This window comes from Cydia strobilella, chromosome 21, assembly GCF_947568885.1.
Source record: "Cydia strobilella chromosome 21, ilCydStro3.1, whole genome shotgun sequence".
Classification (NCBI taxonomy): Eukaryota; Metazoa; Arthropoda; class Insecta; order Lepidoptera; family Tortricidae; genus Cydia; species Cydia strobilella.
In genome coordinates this window covers 9,503,769-9,523,842 of record NC_086061.1, presented here as the reverse complement: position 1 = coordinate 9,523,842, position 20,074 = coordinate 9,503,769, and the positions used below count along the sequence as shown (strand labels likewise).

At 42.2% G+C, this 20,074-nt stretch overlaps 1 protein-coding gene across 1 annotated transcript in view; it reads right to left on the bottom strand.

Moving 5' to 3' along the window:
• The window catches only part of LOC134750944 (protein 4.1 homolog), a 117,893-nt gene that overhangs the window by 47,053 nt on the left and 50,766 nt on the right, over positions 1-20,074 (bottom strand). The window contains exons 2-8 of the mRNA XM_063686205.1: positions 6,374-6,527; positions 5,476-5,623; positions 4,856-4,972; positions 4,287-4,470; positions 3,582-3,734; positions 2,423-2,608; positions 1,817-1,989 (exon numbers count right to left, since the gene is read on the bottom strand). Of these exons, the coding sequence (XP_063542275.1) occupies positions 1,817-1,989; positions 2,423-2,608; positions 3,582-3,734; positions 4,287-4,470; positions 4,856-4,972; positions 5,476-5,623; positions 6,374-6,508 (1,096 nt within the window). The 5' untranslated portion in view covers positions 6,509-6,527. The remainder of the gene's footprint in view (positions 1-1,816; positions 1,990-2,422; positions 2,609-3,581; positions 3,735-4,286; positions 4,471-4,855; positions 4,973-5,475; positions 5,624-6,373; positions 6,528-20,074) is intronic.

The following is a 20,074-nucleotide window of genomic DNA, read 5'->3' as shown; positions in this document are numbered from 1 at the left end:
CGCACGCGCACGTCACGCAAGCGGTGTGTCGTCTCTCATAAGGAACTGTATATTACAACGCTCATGTGCACGTCTACGCACACGCACCCGGTGTGGTCAGGCCTTGCACTCACCGTCCATGCTCCGGGAGGACAGCTGGCGGGAGGAGAGCGTGCGCGCGAAGTTGGGCTGCGTGCGCTGCGGCGCCGCGCCGTGCGTCTGGTACAGCGTGCGCCCGCTGTAGCGGTACTTGTACTGCACTCACCGTCCATGCTCCGGGAGGACAGCTGGCGGGAGGAGAGCGTGCGCGCGAAGTTGGGCTGCGTGCGCTGCGGCGCCGCGCCGTGCGTCTGGTACAGCGTGCGCCCGCTGTAGCGGTACTTGTACTGCACTCACCGTCCATGCTCCGGGAGGACAGCTGGCGGGAGGAGAGCGTGCGCGCGAAGTTGGGCTGCGTGCGCTGCGGCGCCGCGCCGTGCGTCTGGTACAGCGTGCGCCCGCTGTAGCGGTACTTGTACTGCACTCACCGTCCATGCTCCGGGAGGACAGCTGGCGGGAGGAGAGCGTGCGCGCGAAGTTGGGCTGCGTGCGCTGCGGCGCCGCGCCGTGCGTCTGGTACAGCGTGCGCCCGCTGTAGCGGTACTTGTACTGCACTCACCGTCCATGCTCCGGGAGGACAGCTGGCGGGAGGAGAGCGTGCGCGCGAAGTTGGGCTGCGTGCGCTGCGGCGCCGCGCCGTGCGTCTGGTACAGCGTGCGCCCGCTGTAGCGGTACTTGTACTGCACTCACCGTCCATGCTCCGGGAGGACAGCTGGCGGGAGGAGAGCGTGCGCGCGAAGTTGGGCTGCGTGCGCTGCGGCGCCGCGCCGTGCGTCTGGTACAGCGTGCGCCCGCTGTAGCGGTACTTGTACTGCACTCACCGTCCATGCTCCGGGAGGACAGCTGGCGGGAGGAGAGCGTGCGCGCGAAGTTGGGCTGCGTGCGCTGCGGCGCCGCGCCGTGCGTCTGGTACAGCGTGCGCCCGCTGTAGCGGTACTTGTACTGCACTCACCGTCCATGCTCCGGGAGGACAGCTGGCGGGAGGAGAGCGTGCGCGCGAAGTTGGGCTGCGTGCGCTGCGGCGCCGCGCCGTGCGTCTGGTACAGCGTGCGCCCGCTGTAGCGGTACTTGTACTGCACTCACCGTCCATGCTCCGGGAGGACAGCTGGCGGGAGGAGAGCGTGCGCGCGAAGTTGGGCTGCGTGCGCTGCGGCGCCGCGCCGTGCGTCTGGTACAGCGTGCGCCCGCTGTAGCGGTACTTGTACTGCACTCACCGTCCATGCTCCGGGAGGACAGCTGGCGGGAGGAGAGCGTGCGCGCGAAGTTGGGCTGCGTGCGCTGCGGCGCCGCGCCGTGCGTCTGGTACAGCGTGCGCCCGCTGTAGCGGTACTTGTACTGCACTCACCGTCCATGCTCCGGGAGGACAGCTGGCGGGAGGAGAGCGTGCGCGCGAAGTTGGGCTGCGTGCGCTGCGGCGCCGCGCCGTGCGTCTGGTACAGCGTGCGCCCGCTGTAGCGGTACTTGTACTGCACTCACCGTCCATGCTCCGGGAGGACAGCTGGCGGGAGGAGAGCGTGCGCGCGAAGTTGGGCTGCGTGCGCTGCGGCGCCGCGCCGTGCGTCTGGTACAGCGTGCGCCCGCTGTAGCGGTACTTGTACTGCACTCACCGTCCATGCTCCGGGAGGACAGCTGGCGGGAGGAGAGCGTGCGCGCGAAGTTGGGCTGCGTGCGCTGCGGCGCCGCGCCGTGCGTCTGGTACAGCGTGCGCCCGCTGTAGCGGTACTTGTACTGCACTCACCGTCCATGCTCCGGGAGGACAGCTGGCGGGAGGAGAGCGTGCGCGCGAAGTTGGGCTGCGTGCGCTGCGGCGCCGCGCCGTGCGTCTGGTACAGCGTGCGCCCGCTGTAGCGGTACTTGGAACCCAGCCGGGGGAAGAGAGTTCCCTTCGGTGGCGGCTCGGGAGACATCAATCTACAAACAATCAATAATAGTAAATACATTATTACCGAGACTCGGTAGTAGCTCCTGGCTGAGGATTCGTTTTAAACGGACGACCTTAAAGAACAAAGTGTTCGACAAGTTTGAACGGCGAAACGACGATGGAATCAAATTGTTTCAACTCTGATCCAGTCCTCAAATTAATACTTATAAAATTATTTTCTTCTATTTAGAAATCTAGACTAATCAAGAAAGAGCAAAGACTGTGGTGTTCAACACAAGTTTTCCAAAGTTTCTTGACAACCCGATTGTTGACAAGTTTTAGGCCAACAGTGGATTCAAACTGTTCAAAACTCTCCGGACCTGTTTCATGTAGTAGTACTTATTAAACTGTCCATGGATGGAGCCCATGTCCATGGATGGATCGGTGGTCTTAGTGATGATGGTATTTGTTTTTAAATCTTACCTAAAGAACGTATGGTGTTCGACACAAGTCTTCCAAAGCTTCTTGGCAGCCCTGTGGTTGACCAGCTTGAAGCCGACAGTGGATTCAAATTGTTCGAATTCTCCTGGCCTCAGTTTCACGTAGAAGTTGTGCCGCTTGTAGCTGATCTTCAGGATCTTCGGCCACGCGAAGCGGTTGATGCGTAGTCTGAAAACAAAATAGATTTATAGTAATCGTAACAGCTCATTTTTTTTTATTGAGATATTAGTTCCATTGGGTCTGATAGATTCATAAAGAAGTAAAGCTTGTTTTTCAGATCTCAGATACCTACTGAAACAACAGTGCGATTGATCAGTTTACTATTCAATCATCCTCCTTTGGTGTGTACAATTGGTTAGACAAATTGGGACAATCTCTGATTTCACTTGTTGTGTGTCAATATTGTGTGAGTTGAGTACCTAGGATATATTAACACCCAAGGTTTAATGCGACCATGTCATCACAAAAGTCATAAGATTTTTTTTTAAACTTGGCTGCCTTTCTTGCATTAGAAAATGACTGAAAATGTTTAGTATTCCTTAGTCTTCCTGTGCTTTATACACACATACGCACGGAATTATCATAATCTTTTTCTGGTATAAGTACCCACATCTAGGGATAATGTGATTACAAACTTACATTACACCCTTTCGTTGAATAGTTAGGTAGCAGGTGGAGAAATGCGAATGTCTAAGTGTGTAACCTGGCGTCTATTTAAGTATGTGTACTTATCACGGTCTATATCCCGGTCAATATAAGTCTAGTGAAACAAACTCCTAAAATAAACTAAATCCGTTAAGTTAAATATAGTAGGAATGAATATGATTATGTAAATATTAAAAAATAATTATAATAACAGATTATGACATCGCATTGTATACTTCTTAATTTAATTAATATTGTTTTGACATACCTTTGCTTTGCATGAACTACCTTAGCTTTAAATTATATTAATTATTTTGATTTTCGCTAGAATTGTAAGTACCTAATGTACCTATCTATCTGTTAGCATTTTGTGCCCTATCAGGGTGTCATGTACCAACTACCTGTAACTAACATCTTTTGTAATGCACATGACATGTCATGTTGAATAAGTATAAATAAATATAACCGTGAATCATTCAAAACTCTGTGTACTTACTTCTCTCTATGCACCAGGAGACCAGAGGAGCATACTCCTAGAGTAATGTCAACGTTTTCGGAATCCTTGGCGGGGTGAAGGTCCACTCCGTACATGGCCAGCTTCTTGGCGTTCTCGAGGTAGTTGAGCTCAGCTTCCGCGGGGGTCTGGCCTCTGTTAAAAAAACAGATTAGAAGGCGAATTTGCAGATTTAAAAAAAAGAAACTACGTAAAATACCCTATTATATTACATTCTAAAATCAAATTGCAGCCTAAAGTAAAAGTAGTATCAAACCGCAAACCCGACAGCGGCAAGAAATAAATGTTTGCGGTCAACGAGTTCTACTGGAATTTAGCCACGATCCTACATCAATATAGATGTGCTATTATAAGAATAGTCACATTATAGACATTTTGTTTATAAAAATATTGGTTTCTTAAGCAAAAATCCCTTTGACACGGGAACTTTCAGATCGGGACGATCCTATGAAATCCTTGGATACCTTTGTCTACCTAGTACACTAGTGTATGTACCTGCTACAGGTACAGTGCATGGCTGCAGGCTAAACGTTGCAAGAGGTGTCATGCCCGCCAATGGTCTCGCAAAAGAGGACGTTGAAAACCATGCGTTGTGGTGGAGAAAAAGCCTACTCTCCTAAACAGTAGCTGCAGACACATTCGGAATAAACTGAAATTTTAGCGAAAGAGAGTCCTACAAGTACTTACCGGTGCGTCTTATGCAGTTCCACCACCTTCTCTTCAAGTTCGGGAGTGCAGGCGGAGGGCGGGGCTAGCTTCAGCTGCTTACAGCGGCCGGCGCCTACTTCAGACTCTTCGAAATCGCCCATCTCTGATTGGAGGAGGTAGCTGGCGAGGAGCGCGTGCGTCACCGTTGAGCATGGTAGGCGACCTGGAAAAGATGGGGTATTTCGGGATAACATGATATCACCTCTTCTTCCTCGCGTTGTCCCGGCATTTCGCTGCCCCAATATTACAGGGTTCTATGTTTCACTTTTATCGAACTGAAATTTGAACTTTATCATAGTGACATTTAAGTCGAATTTCAACTAACTTGAAAATGTAACATAGAGAACCCTGTAATATTGGGGCAGCGATTTTGCCACGGCTCATGGGAGCTTAGAGGCCGCTTGGCAACTAGTCCCAAAAATTGGCGAAGGCACTAGTTTTTAGTGAATCGAGTGATGAAACATAACACGCAAAAAACTGTTTAAATATTTTAGCTTCTATCCTTTCTGTGCTTATAAAAAACAACATTCTTTGAAGTAAACCCTCACCTTCGAGCAGGTCTTTCCTTACAGCAAGCACGAGTTGGTATCTCGTCAGCTCCTCTTGAAGTTGGGCTGGCTCAGGTGGGTAGAACTTCACCGCGAAACGCACCTGCCAGGGCTCATCTGAAAATATATAGTTTATTTTAAGATAAAGAACAATCAAATAATTTGAGAAAATTTATTATGGATAATTATCGTCTAAAATCTAAAGTTCTTGGTGGACGAAGTCAAATCGCACGCTGCGGCATAATTGTCCACAAACATTGATGATGACGATGTTCTCTCAGACGTAACTAACGACGGAGACACCTAGACAGTATAGTATTTTTTTTTTTAGGTAGTATTTTTGCGTTCACGAAGGCTCGAGCGTGATTTGCAAAACTAAATATATGTTATTTGTTTTGAGTTATAATGATAGGATCCACGTTCAGCGCTGTTTGCCAGCTCGATCTCCGAGGAGCAAGGTCCTCCGACGCGCCAAGTAGATATGACCGGTGCAGACAGGTGGTGGTGCAGACACGTCCAGTCCTAGTATCGTACCACCCTTGCCACCCTTACATTCACCCGAAGGTAGTTCACAGCAATGAAATAATGTCTCCACCGGTAATAGGGAATCTGTTACTTACGTTTAAGCATCTTGGAGACGCGCTTGTCAAGTTCTATCCACACTCTGTTATCGCCGCGGTCAGAGTACAACAGCCCGAAGTAGTCCTTCTCCACGAGGTTCAGACTGTCGCAGACTTTGCCGAGGAGCTCGTGGCCGCGGATTTTTCTCTGAAAAGTAATAAAAGTAAATTAAAAATCTATGATAACGCTACATAACAGGTGTAATATCTTTGCCTGGGGGTTGAAGTACCAGACAATTAGAAGCAGTAAGGACTTCAATAACTAATGATAGATCCGTCGAGTAGTTTCACCCAAACGTGGGAATGCTCCTTGGACTTCGATCGATAGCTTTGTTCGAAATGCTCTATAGCTTTGGTAAAAGGGATTACACTTACTTAAAAGAAACAACTCCTAAAAACCGCTGCATTATGGATATAGGCGTCATAACTTTGCTTATGGGGTTCGAGTTCTAGGCAACGAGAAGCAGTAAGGATTGAATTGTCCTATGTCTAGTGCCAGGGTGGTTCCATCGAGGAGTTCCACGTGGACATAGGAGATGTTGCCCGCTTGTCGCCGTCTCAGCCACTCCCTGACTTCTTTTCGTATTTTACTACCACTTTAGTCTCTAATCCACCTACCGCGAAGAGCCGGCGCGCCGATAACTTGACAACTGCATTATCCATAAAATATGGATATAAATATCCATAAATGTGGATATTGACCTCAATGTTCAATGTCATGATCCATCCTTCAATCAGCTCCACCAGAAAATGAGCGGCATTGCCCGCGGGCCGCCGCCGGGGCGACTCCTTGGACCTCTTTTCATCTTTTGCCATCTTTGACCCCGTTTACACCTACTTCGGATGGGGTAAATGTGACCTTAGGCACCAGGTAAGCAGAAACAGTAAGGATACTCACTTCAACGTCCAATGTCATGGTGGATCCGTCAAGCAGCTCCACTCTAACATGGGCGGTGTTACCCGCAGGCCGCCGCCGGGGCGACTCCTTGGACTTCTTTTCATCTTTGGCCTCTTTGGCCACTTCCTCCGGCATCTTGCCGGCTCTTCAACACCTGGAAAAAAAGAGAGATGGTTTAATATTAAAATATTTACATACAAAATTGGTTAGTGCTACATGTCCAGCGAATGTGCATGCATCTAAACGTACTGGATGTTTAGTAAGGCCTACTGTCCACGGAAGCGTAGCTGCATAGACGCGTACTCGTCATTGTACGCTTGCTGTACGGTTGCTTGCAGCCTACATACAAAACCGCACAACTCTGTCGACGGAGCGGCAACGTCGCGTCAGCGACGCTGCATGCAAGCTTCAAGCCGCTGGGCGTACTGCATGTCATACGCCGGGCTACATCGCAAGGAATAGCACGTTGAGTTTTTGTAAATAACGTCTTCATCGTTGGACGACATTCTCACGAATGAAAGGAAATGTAGGCTACGATACGCTTACGCTACGCTTCGTGGACAACGTCTGTACGCCGGGCTACATGGCAGCTGCACTGCGTATTCATGCAGCGTCTATGCAGCTACGCGTCGTGGACAGTAGGCCTAAATAATTGATAGTGACACAAATGTCTTGAGGTCATCGCTGAATGTAAAAATATATTGATAACAATGATAACTTAACGCTACCAATTCTATGTTATTATGAGTGCCTAAGTTCCAACTTTCATAATTGCGTCTTTAGATGTGAACATAGGTTGTCGTCGAGAATCTATGTCTACCTCAACCGTTATCTATTTTGTGCTCAAGCCACCGCATGTTATCTGAAATCTCTTCACTAAACACCTATGAGTAATGCCCACAACGGCATGACCTCTGCAACTGCAAGTACTGCAATGCAACGGACAATAGAGGTATAAATCACTATACTGACATTACTGACACCACGTGGGAACATCCACCTGTCCATTGTTCGAGAAACGTGACTTTGATGTGACTGTGACCAACTAATTATGAGGAATTTAGGAAAAGGTAAATAAAAACTGGATAATATTGTCTTCGGTTACCGCGATAGTTACTCATGAAATAAAACTATAAAAACGGATTATATCGCGTATATTGAATTTATAATACATCCCGACGTTTCGAACCCTTTACAGCGTTCGTGGTCAACGGGTGACTGAGGAAAAATTAATTATTAAATGTATTATAAATTCAGTATACGCGATATAATCCGTTTTCATAGTTTTATTTCATAAAAACTGGATGTTTAGTTTTATCCTATCCGCGTCCAACACTGGTATATTATTAAATGTGACATTTTTACGTTAGTTAGGACATTGATCAGCCTTTTGTACATTTATGTTATTCAGAATTTCATTTTGAATGTTATGCATGATTTAGGCTAAGTTATTTTATTGTATACAATTTTGCATGATACTTGTATCTTAAGAAAGCAAATAAAGAACTGTAACTGGTATTATAATCGGTAAATGATCCTTTAGATTAGATGCGCTTACATTCAATATTGTGTTATTAGGTGTATTAATTGAAGACGAAACGATTGAAACACCACATTTATGAAATTCGGTTCAGTAGCGCCGACGCTACGAGTAAGATGGAACAGTAACATAATAGGCAACATTTTTGTACATTTTAAACTGGAAAAGGAGATTTTTATATAACTTTTTATTACCAAGATTGTTTCGTTGACAAACTAACGAAACATGCAAGTTTTGATAGTTAAGATGGACAAAAAAACGTGTGCGTAAGTGTGTGTAACAGAACACGACTTGCCACATGTTGCAAAGGCATTTATTTAAGTAATTGATCCGACCGTGATGGACACTTGTAATTATAAACACATAAGCGTTCCAGTGCATTGGAGTAACTTGTTCGTGTGTCATTTGGCCCAATTTGTACAGAGGTTGTTTATTTTGATATATTGTAATGTCATATTTGCTAATGTTCATAACAGAATGCTATTCAGAAAATAATTGATATTAGCTACATGTTAATAAGAAAAATACAAGCAATTACAGATTTTGAAGCCCGCAGAAGATTCACGCTTCGCATTTTATGGATACACATTGGCCAATTCTGTCGTTTTGTCTGAAGTTTTGTGAAAAATCTAGTCTTTCAAGAGTTTCAAGAAGCGGAAATGTGGACCAAAAATGATACAGTTTATTCCGCGAGTCAGCTACCGGGACTAGTCGTACCAAAAATGAGATGGCGAAAAGACATTTTTCTGGAGTCAAACGTTCCAACCAATAGGGTCCAGTGGAGAAATATTATTATATTATTATTATATTGTTTAATGCACTAGCAGCTGAAAGCTGATGCGTGTATATCACTGCACTTGTTTTTTTTACTATTAGGTCTATTAGTGTTCATTTTGTTAGTTGTTTTAAGTGTTTGTCAAGTCTGTTTTTAAAGGTGTTCACTGAAGGAGCACATATCACTGCTTCTGGTAATTTATTCCACTCGCGTACGACGCGGTTTGATAGAAAGTGCTTCCTAAGATTGCTTGTGCTGCGAACTCGAATAATCTTTCATAACAAACAGGTCCTTTAGTTCAGGTAAGTCATAATGATCGTGTATGATCTTGAATGTTTCAATGAGGTCACCACGCTGTCTTCTTCGCTCCAGGGTTGTCAAGCCAAAATTTGCAAGCCTTTGGTCATATGGCTTATTACGTAATCCATATACCATCTTAGTTGACCTGCGTTGAACCTTTTCAAGTAAAGTTATATCCTTCTGAAAGTATGGACTCCAAATTTGGTAAGCATATTCCAGAAGAGGCCTTATGTACGTCTTATATAGTTTTAGAAACAGTGCTTTATCAAGAAACAGGTCTTCCGTATAAGGTATACTAGTGAGTTGGCTCTTTTTGTTATTTCCAGAATGTGCTTATCCCACTTCAGGTTGCTTGTTATAGTGACTCCAAGGTCTCTTTGTGAGTTCACTTCTTCTAGGACTCTTCTAGGAATATGGTTTAGGATTTTGCCCAGCAGTGGAGTACGTAATAGACTAACGGAGAAAACAAAAAATACATTTATGAAAGGCCAAATCGCAAAAGGGTACAACTTTTCATACGTGTAGTTATAAATTACATATAACTACACATATACAACATCTGATTGAAACCTAGGCTGACCCCTAGGTGTATAAATGAACTATTGTTACCCATATATCTACATAGGATAATGCAACATGCATTATGCGCTGTCCGCTGGTGCAATAAAGGCCATCGGAAGCGAATAGCGATTTAGCGATTGACTAACATAAATATTCATTACATGCCGAGACGGGTTTGCGAAATATAAGCAAATAATAAGTATAAGTTTTTATTTTTATATAATACTTTAAGCTATATGTATCACCTAGTATTAGCACAATGTCAAAACTTCAGCGTAGGAAGATGTTAATAAAAAATTGGAAACAAGACAGGCCTAGCCTAGTGTGGAGATCATAGGTTAATAAAACAATGTATAATTTTTTGGTAAATAAACTATTTTTATTTATTTTTTATTTATTTTATTTATTTTTTAATGACGGCATTTAGAAAAATAAAAACCGGAAAGAATCGTCTTTAACAAGATTCTAATTTGAAACCTTCTGGGATATCAGCGCCGTCATTCTAATCTAGCCAATTGGGTTGGCAACTATCAAATGTTTTAGGCGCCAGCCCGGGTTTTACCTGAATTTTACAAGAATTTGACGCTACTCGTAGGATTGACAGGTAAAACCAATGCTGGCAAAATTTGCATAACACGTCGACGCGCCAACCCCATTTAGATAGGTAATATTGTAGCCTGCTCGAACTCGAAGCACCTTTCTATCACTTGCTTCTTCAGTAAACAGACCGCCCAAGTTTCACCTTCGTGAGTTTCCCCTCTGGGTAGCAAGGTCCAATAACAGCCGTTTTTTCTAAAAAACTAGTGCCTTCGCCGATTTTTGTAATTAAGTAGCCAAAAGGAAGCCGTGGCACAAATGCCAAAACAACGCTAGAAGATAACGAATCAGGTTCTAAAACTACTATATATTAATAGGTATTTCGTGCAATCATCCATCCATCCATCCATCCAAGACCCCAATTCGTATCACAGGAACTCGCTATCCGAACTGACACCTTGAGATTGTGTTACCGTCATCATTAAATGACAGAAGCCGGTACGCCTACGTACTTCCGATGGAGTCAAGCTTAAAGTTAGATGTCTGACTAATTACTACTTATACTGTTGTTTGTATTAAGTTACGAATAACAACATTGAAGGTTTGAGGCATCGTAAGATTGATTCCAACAACATGGTCGATTGAAGTATTATGTACTAACTTCAGACATAATGGAGCGACTAATTTTCAATACAGTTGTGTGGCTGTTCCAATTTACCTGATGGTGATTGCATTTACTTATGTAGTTTTTTTTTTTTTTTATTATTATAAACTGATCGGCGATTGGCCCTAGTCACACCTGATGGAAAGTGAAGACAGGGCCTAAGATGGAGCTCACCGGTTCAGTAACAGCCTATTCACTCTTGTTTTAAAGAGACCGAGGTCATATTGATCAGGGAATACAGATGGCGGGAGCGCATTCCATTCCTTAGCCGTCCGTACCAAAAAGGAGGAGGCAAAAGATATCTATATATCTAACACATTAGTATCACTGATGCCGGAAACGTACGTGTATTTTTGCCCAAATATACGTGCTACATTTCTTTCCTCAATATGTCACACGATAATGATGCGGCCCTATTTACGAAAATTGTGCGCGAAAATGGGACTCGTAATTTTACCTCACATGTGACATATCTTTGTGAATTGTCTCCCGTTTACCAGAGTTTTGGGCTCAAACTTTGTTTGATTTACCTTTTTTTATATTATATGTAAACATAGTTATTAGCTGCTTTGTTTTTTTTTTATGTGATAGTCAGCAAACGAGCAGACGAGCCGCCTGATGTGAAGCGGTCATCGTCGCCCATGGACATAAGCAACATCTCAGCATTGCTTTACAATAAAATTATATAGATGTCATATCCGAAAGAAAAACCAGGGCCTCCAGTGCCCAGGGCTAGGATTAAAACAGCGCCTTCTGCAGATGCCAAAACCACTACCGGCCACCCAGAGTCACGGCTGTACCGGTCGAAACACAAACCATTGACTATATATTACTTCGTAAAGACGGGCCTTGCGGATGCCACTAATGGTGCCAGTACAGCGGTGTTACGCACACGAATTCGAGCCCATCGTGCAGTCTAACGTCACAACGCGATTGGTTGATGAGTTCGCATCACTATCGTCGAATTCGTAAGTGACCCCGCTGAATTAGCACCATTCTTAGTGCCCGTAAGCCCGTCTTTATAAATATATAAGTCAATGACACAAACAATATTGATACATTACTCATCTACTAATTAGTACTTATCACTATCAGAATTACGTCTACCATCGACAAATACTAATGCTTGTCTCTGGCCGCACGCCAGACAGACTGCCTTCGTGAGCAATCATCGAGAGTCGAGACTAGATAGATTCTAATTAGATTTTAAATTATTTTGATAATCTTGATTAACCTAATCACAAGACAATATTGATACATTACTCATCAACCCATCTGTATCACCAGTATGTTCAAACACTGCTTGTATCACTGGCCGCACGCCAGACATCTGCCGTTGTGAGTAATACTCATTGAGACTCGATTCCAGCTAAACGGGAATAAATCATTTGTTATCGATCCAGCGTTTTGGAGATACGCCAGGATATATTACACAGAATTGATCTTTAGTCATAAACATGGTGGGAAAGGTGAGCAATTTTTAATAGCCGTGGACTATGATTATTTAACGTCTTGTCTGACTGTGTGTGATAAGGATCCTGACAGAGCTTTAGACATCTTTTCGCATTTTTTTCAAGAAGGATTTTTTATACAGCACGTTACCCACCCACGATTTTTATCCACCACATAGGTATATGAAACGTTGTTACAAAGTGGCATAACTAGATCCCGCGTTGCCTCGTTCTGGAGGAGACTGCGCTGTTCCGACAACAAAATACTTGTGGCTGTTTCTGACGATATAAGGAGTCCGGTGTTTAAGCGCTGGATTTCTGTTCACATGGATCAGAACAGAAAATGACTGAACTAGATTTAGACTTTAGACTTATTTTTAACATGACTGGCACCCTTTTACAGTGTCAATTAGTTGTTAAGTAGTATTTAATTTTGTACGCAATATGGGTAAATGCCTGAAATAAAAGCTTTTTATTTATTTTATTTATTATAACTGATTTAAGGCCCGTAAATCGTCGGATGGGGGACTCATCATAGGGTCCTCTCCCTTAATTTCAAATAAACATTAGTGTTCTCAAAGATGTATGTAAACTGCTCGTCTGCTCGTTTGCTGACTATCACATAAAATAAAAAACAAAGCAGCTAATAACTATGTTTACATATAATATAAAAAAAGGTAAATCAAACAAAGTTTGAGCCCAAAACTCTGGTAAACGGGAGACAATTCACAAAGGTAAACTTCACCGTATGCCGTATGCTTGATTGCCACCGACGTGGTATAAAAAAAAAAAAAAAAGATGGGCCATAGCCTCTCAAAGTCAAGGGGTCGCTAGCCTCTGACACAGGGCAATTTGGTAACTCTAAATCTTAACAAAGCACATAAAATAAATAAATAAATATTAGGGGACATCTTACACAGATCAACCTAGCCCCAAACTAAGCAAAGCTTGTACTATGGGTGCTAGGCAACGATATACATACTTATATAGATAAATACATACTTTATATGTAAACATAGAAAACACCCATGACTAAGGAACAAATATTTGTGTTCATCATCAATGCCCTTACCGAGATTCGAACACAGGTCCATCGGCTTCACAGGCAGGGTCACTACGTCACTACCCACTAGGCCAGACCGGTCGTCAAACATACTCGTAATAGCACATAAACGTAGTATAGTAATAAGCGTTATTCTATTCCAAATATTTATTTATTCGTTTACCTACTGTTTAAAGATTATCTACTATTTCAATCAGCTTATGGCCATTTGGTAGAGAAACAACAGTACACATTTTATTATGATACATAGCTGTGAGATTGTTATTACAAATTTTTTTGTGATGATATGAACTCATATTTTATCTTTTTCTTCTTTTTGACTTATTATTATTATAGCTTAAGTACTTGAGAACCTACCCAAAAAAATGACAACTAAAGCGAGGTTTAGACTAGCAAGAACTTGAATGCAATTTTCATTACATTGCGGTATCTGATAAACATTTTGAATGCAGTTTACCTTAGTAGTCAGCAATGTAACGTAAATTGCATGCAAGTTCTTGCTAGTCTAAACCTCGCTTAAAGTTTTTTTTTTATATGTCATGTTATAATATGAAAAAGGCAGTCTGTTTTGTTAATGTTTCTAGACACCTAAAAAACGATATGCGGCCCGCGAGGAAAAATGTATTCAAAACTTTATCGAGAAAAGGTAACTGAATAGCAACCTATCTATAATTAGGATAGCAAGCATTTGAACTTATTCGAATCGTACAGATAATGTCATTCGCGCAAGTTTTCGCGTATCGAGGGGGGAGACAGCGTGGGTGATGTCATAGCAGCCGTTGTACGGTCAAGGACAGATACGTGTAACGAATTCAATTGATAGACATACGAGATGGACTTAGCCGGTTTACTATGAATAAATTTGGTTACGCTAAACCAGTGTGGATTATGAAAGTCCACCTATTCCAGCAAATCAGACACAACAAATCACAAGGGAATGGATGGAGTTATAAACTACAAAATGTTCACTTGGGAAAGGGTTTATCTTTTCCGCTCCTTTTGTTGTCAGCTTGTCAGGCCTTAGTTTGACAGTTCTTTTTTTTTTTCAAACCATTTGAAATTTTGAACTCGCCAAATATCACCTGCTGGCCGGGAACTGCTTTACAAAAGTGCCATTTGGGACATTCCAGAAAGCTGTCGGGTGTGTGACGATATTTTATTAACTCTTCTGATAAAGCTAATGGAGCCGATATTTAGCATGATAACGTTTTATAAATTAGTTTAAAATTCAACGGTAAGTATATGTATTACAGATTTCTGCAGGTTGTTAAGGTAGCTTTGCGCGTATGCGTGTAACTTTATTCTCAGTACGAAATAACTTGTATTGTAGGGACGAGCAGACGGGCAGACTATTTCATAGTTTTTATGGAAAATCTTTTCTTAGTTCCATTTTAATTGCGTTTTTCCCAAGTGTGGCTGTAAATAAAGAAAAATGTTAAGTAAATTCGCAGACTTCACTGTGTTCTATAAAAGTTTCTGAACTCAGGCGGTTCGTATTTATATCGGTGGGATGAGATCAACCGGAAACTGCTGTAGTCACCGCAATGCGGAAGGACTCTTGCCAAAGGACGTGAAGCAAACATTTTTATAAGATCTTTTAAACTTAAATAGATGTCATATGCTAAAGAAAACCGTATGCCGTATGCTTGATTGCCACCGACGTGGTATTAAAAAAAAAGTGACCAAGCCCTCCGGTGGCCGAGGCCGGAATGGGACCGAGGTCTGGCTTACTCGGCCAACATCTAGACCACCCGGACACGGCGATAGGTACCCGTCCCAAATTCTCGGCTTCGCTTTTGACCAACTTTAAGATCTTTTAAATTCTGTGTGACACACATGGTACCCAATCATCATCTTCCTCGCGTTGTCCCGGCTTTTGCCACGGCTCATGGGAGCCTGATGGGGTCAGCTTGGCAGCTTCACTTGGCATCAGATGTCACTCGGCATCAAAGTGTTCTTGCAACGATTTATGCGACTGTGGACTTAAAGGAAAAATGACGATGTCGAAACGCCACATTTCATAACATAATTCAACAATTGAATCACATTTTGGAATCTTTCGCTTGCTTTTTTCGTCGGTCGGTTGGTTAGGTCGGGTATTAAGACGAGGAGGAGACAACTTTGCTCCCTTGTAAACCAATAACAATTTTCATTCATTGTCACAGGCGCCGTCTTTATCTCCGTATCCCGAGGCCTCTGGGTGACCTTAATTCGACAAATTGGCGCCGGGATCTCTGACGGATACATGTCGAAACGATTTATTGCCGCATCGCTCGAGTCGTTGTATTGGGGTTCTGTGTTGTGCTCCGGTGTATGAGAGTCAGCGCTAGCAGCGCTGTAGCGATGACCCACTCCCACACCGGAGCGTCGTGCGGATTCGGATCCAACGTGAAAGCCTAGTATGATAGAGGGTCTTGCTTAGGGTAACTTGCACCATCCAGGGTTAGGAGTTAGGGGTTAACCGTTAACACAGGGTTAAATTATAATGGTAACTCCGGGTTTAACCGTTTAACCCCGAGTTAGTGGCTAACCTTGGATGGCGCAAGTGATCCTTATAACACGTATGTACAGCGTGTAACAACATTTCATAGACACATTATGAATGAATTCATTTAAGGTGGCCATGTAATTTTGCGGCTGGCTGTACATGCAGCTGATGCTATTACACCCGACGGCACTAAATGCGGTTCAAATAAATATCTAATTCGCACTAGCGTCTCTAAAAAGTAGTTATTCGTATCACAAACTTTTAAGCACTTTTAAAAGGATCCGAAGCTTCGAATAATGTACAAACTACTAGCTAAAACTTTGTAGTAAAGCTCCGCATGGTTAAATTGTAGTTTATGCGAAAATAAACTTGATTCATTAATCTCTCCCTGTATTGACCTTTCCGTCAATTGAGAGGTCAAGTATCTACATTTATGATCTTGATCGTTTTATATAATTTGAATGGTTATTAAAAGATTTCTCACTAACAATTTTTATTATTATATAAAGTAGAATTTCAATGTGCGGGTTCTGGGACACCATTACACCAGTGAAGACGTGTCGTGTCTCCGTGAAGACGGTCCTCGTAAATTGGACCGAAACATGTCGAGCTATTCGACTTAATAATACGTGAGTGACCCGGTTTAAAATAATCTACCATTACACCAGTCCAGATATATTTAATGACCGCACTAACCAATAACGACTAATAAATACTTCCAGGAGCTTTTTACATAATGAAATACAAGCTAAAACAAACAAATTGATATTACAAACAAAATCACTAATAGTATACGTTTGTATTTTATTACGCATTAGGCGGATTAGGCCCCAGCATATTTTTTGCGTTATGCATATTTTTAGGGTTCTGTACCCAAAGGGTAAAAACGGGACCCTATTACTAAGACTTCACTGTCTGTCTGTCTGCCCGTCTGTCACCAGGCTGTATCTCATGAACCGTGATAGGTAGACAGTTGAAATTTTCACAGATGATGTATTTCTGTTGCCGCTATAACAACAAATACTAAAAACAGAATAAAATAAATATTTTAGGGGGGCTCCCATACAACAATCGTGATTTTTGCCGTTTTTTACGCAATGGTACGGAACCCTTCGTGCGCGAGTCCGATTCGCACTTGGCCAGTTTTTTCCTACTAATCAAACTTGTACCAATTTTCAGGTTATTATCCATTATTATCCTAAAAACCGGTTCCGCAATTCTTGACTTTGAAACTTAAACCTGACGTAACGCCACATACTTCCACCATTCTATCGTAGTATTGTAAGTACTATTTATATTTAGTGGGCCTTGTCCTAGATGACATCACTGTGTGACCGGCTGGCTAGAGCTCGGGGGCATATCTAGAAACATCTGACGGTGTTTGTCCTTTTGATTATGGGAATGTATGAAAAGAGATTGACTCAGATTGTTTAGAAGTTTACTAAATACACAAAGTGAAGGAGATGCCGGTAGTATATTTTTTTAGAAAATTAGGTATATGGCCTTACGTTGAAGCATATTGGAAAAAAACTCTCCGGTTATAAGGTTATAGTTAAATATTAATAGGCGGGTAACTACATTTACGTTGGAAACAATGGGAACCCCTGGATTAGGTAGATATTAATAAGCCGGAAAAACTTTATGTTCGTTCAAAAGTTCTACAATCGTCATTCTTATACTTAAAAGAACACAGGCGTATACGAATATTGAACTATCTGAGCAAATCTTATAAAATTTAATCGTCATGAACCCATATATGACATCATTGTCTCGTCTAGGATAATTAGGATTCCGCGCCAAATACTTCATTACCTCAATACTGTTATTGGTTCCCCATACACTTTCTGTTGATAGATAGTCATCAATGTGGCGGAATGTTCAAACAATTTCAGTGTTATATATTTGTTCTTCGTTTGTGTTTCGGTATGCAGTACACTTGTCATCGTCATGCTGTCATAAATATGTGACAAAAAGTCAGCAATTTGTCGGCTTTGCCGGGGATATTAAACAATAGTCACATTCGTACGACTTTCGTAAATGTGCGAATATGTGCACACATATGAGTGAGGGTAATACAGTAGACAACGGTGCACAAATAGGTTTCTGAATGCTTTCAGAAACCTATTTGTGCACCGTACGCTATCGTTCTATGGTTACACGAATTGATAGCTAGAAAGTTGAAATTTTCACAGATTATGTATTTCTGTTGCCTCTATAACAACAAATACTAAAAAGTACGGAACCCTCGGTGGGCGAGTCTGATTCGCACTTGTCCGGTTTTTTATGAATTGTTCCTCCGGACGCGTATGCCGGGATTGCTTCCATCCTTATGTCGTGAAAACACCCTTGGGATACCAGCGATTTGCGCAATGTTTTGCAACGGTTTTGAGTGAAATTCCTTTTAGCTCTAGACATTTTGATGAAGAGATTACAATAATGAGGTTCTTCAAAAAGGTGTGTGAAGGTTTTAAAGGGTTGGTAAAGGTCATGTTATACTCCCGCAGTAGCAAATGTGCGCCTTAAACGAGCTGAATGCTTTGTTTACTTTCGGCAAGAAAAAAAATATCGCACTTGAATCTGTTACTCCGTTTAGTTTAGGAGCAACAGGACCACAGAAAAACACACAAGACAAGCACACATGCTAATTTTATAACATTCAAAATAGCTTTTGTTTGCATGTTTTGTAACGATATTTTTCAAGCGAAACCTACTCATTTCACTAATAACAGCTCAGCATTTTCCATTCCTATATTTCGTTTCGATTTAGCTCGCAAATTTGCCAACTTGCATGTTTTTAATGCATTAGACCTGGTGGAGACTATTACTCGCACGCAGCAAGTTTAATGACTGTTTTACTTGTTTTCTAGAGATTTCGCTACTTTTTATGAGGAATTCGTGGTCAAATGTTTATCTACAATTCTACGCATCGCATAGAATCTTCCTAGCGCTGTCCACTCGGCAACCAAATCCCAAAAAATGGCACAGGTGCTAGTTTTTACAAAAGCGACTGCCATCCTGCCATCTGACTTTCCAAGTCTCAAGGAAACTATGCCTTATTAGGTTTCCCCACGATGTTTTCCCTCACCTAAATATCAAATGATGGATGAATGGAATGATGGATGGATGTAAGGATTTGTATCAGCGGTAATATCGTCTAGGCAAATATAGTGTTCAGATACTTGTGCCCAACATGTTCGCTCTGATATATCTGACAACTGTATGGTCAGCATGAATAGTTGCCGACGAAACAACGCGCCAAAAGTATATATCTGCCAGCCACGAATACTTTTCTACATAGAGATAAATCTCTACAATTGGTTTTTTTTAGAAGTAACAGTACAGTCGAATTGTTTCACATACAGAGAAATCAGTTTTTGTTAAACTGCTTCAGAATGGTACATACTTTGGACTCGTAGTGATCCCCTACTTTAGATGCCGTCTATACCAGACATACCAATCTAACTCGGTTTACAATATCTGCCTTGTTTTCCTTTAATCCCAGTCTTCCTCATTCCCCTCTTGTGTCCATAAATTCCACCCGAAAAGGGACACTTTAATCCAACCCCTAGAGTAAACCGAGCTAATCCTAATTAATTTTCCCACTCGTATTTACTAGCCTAAACTAATTTCCCGTAGACTACGTCCAAGGATGTTAAAATTGTAGGATTTAACCCTGTATAGGCAATGTGCATTGCATTGCATTTGTGCAATATTTTTAGGACAAAGGAGCCATTGAGGCTTGAATCGTGTATGTTTTAAATCATGACCGTTAAAATGTTAAGTATTCCGGAGCTACATTCAAAATATTCAAATGTAGTATTAAAATCGTTCCTAACGATATAAACGATGAAACTTCGACAACGCTAAATGCATTTTCTCGTGTTTTTGAATCAAAATACGACGCTCTTACAGACTTTTGTTATTGAAACCTGTAAAAATGCTTGCACCGCTGGCTCTAGTCATCGTTATTCAAAAATGTCAAAACAAGCTTTTAGTTTAAAAGCACAGTTTTGATTTAGGGACAAACAAGGGCGGGGTATAATTTAACTTTTTTTATTTATGCATACTGGTAGTTTTATAATAAATTATGAAACTTTTACTATGCTAAATGCACTTTCCTGTAACTTTCAAGGCAAAATATCATCATTTTTAAAAGCAATTTCGTCGCTAAAAACGCACGCGTCCCTGGCTAGTCAGTTATTCAAATCCGAGGTACCTATATACTCTTTAGTTCAAATGCGTAGTTTAAATTTAGGGGTGACCGCGGACGACACGCAACGGTGCACCCGCCTCGTAACGTAACATCAGAATATTCAGAATTT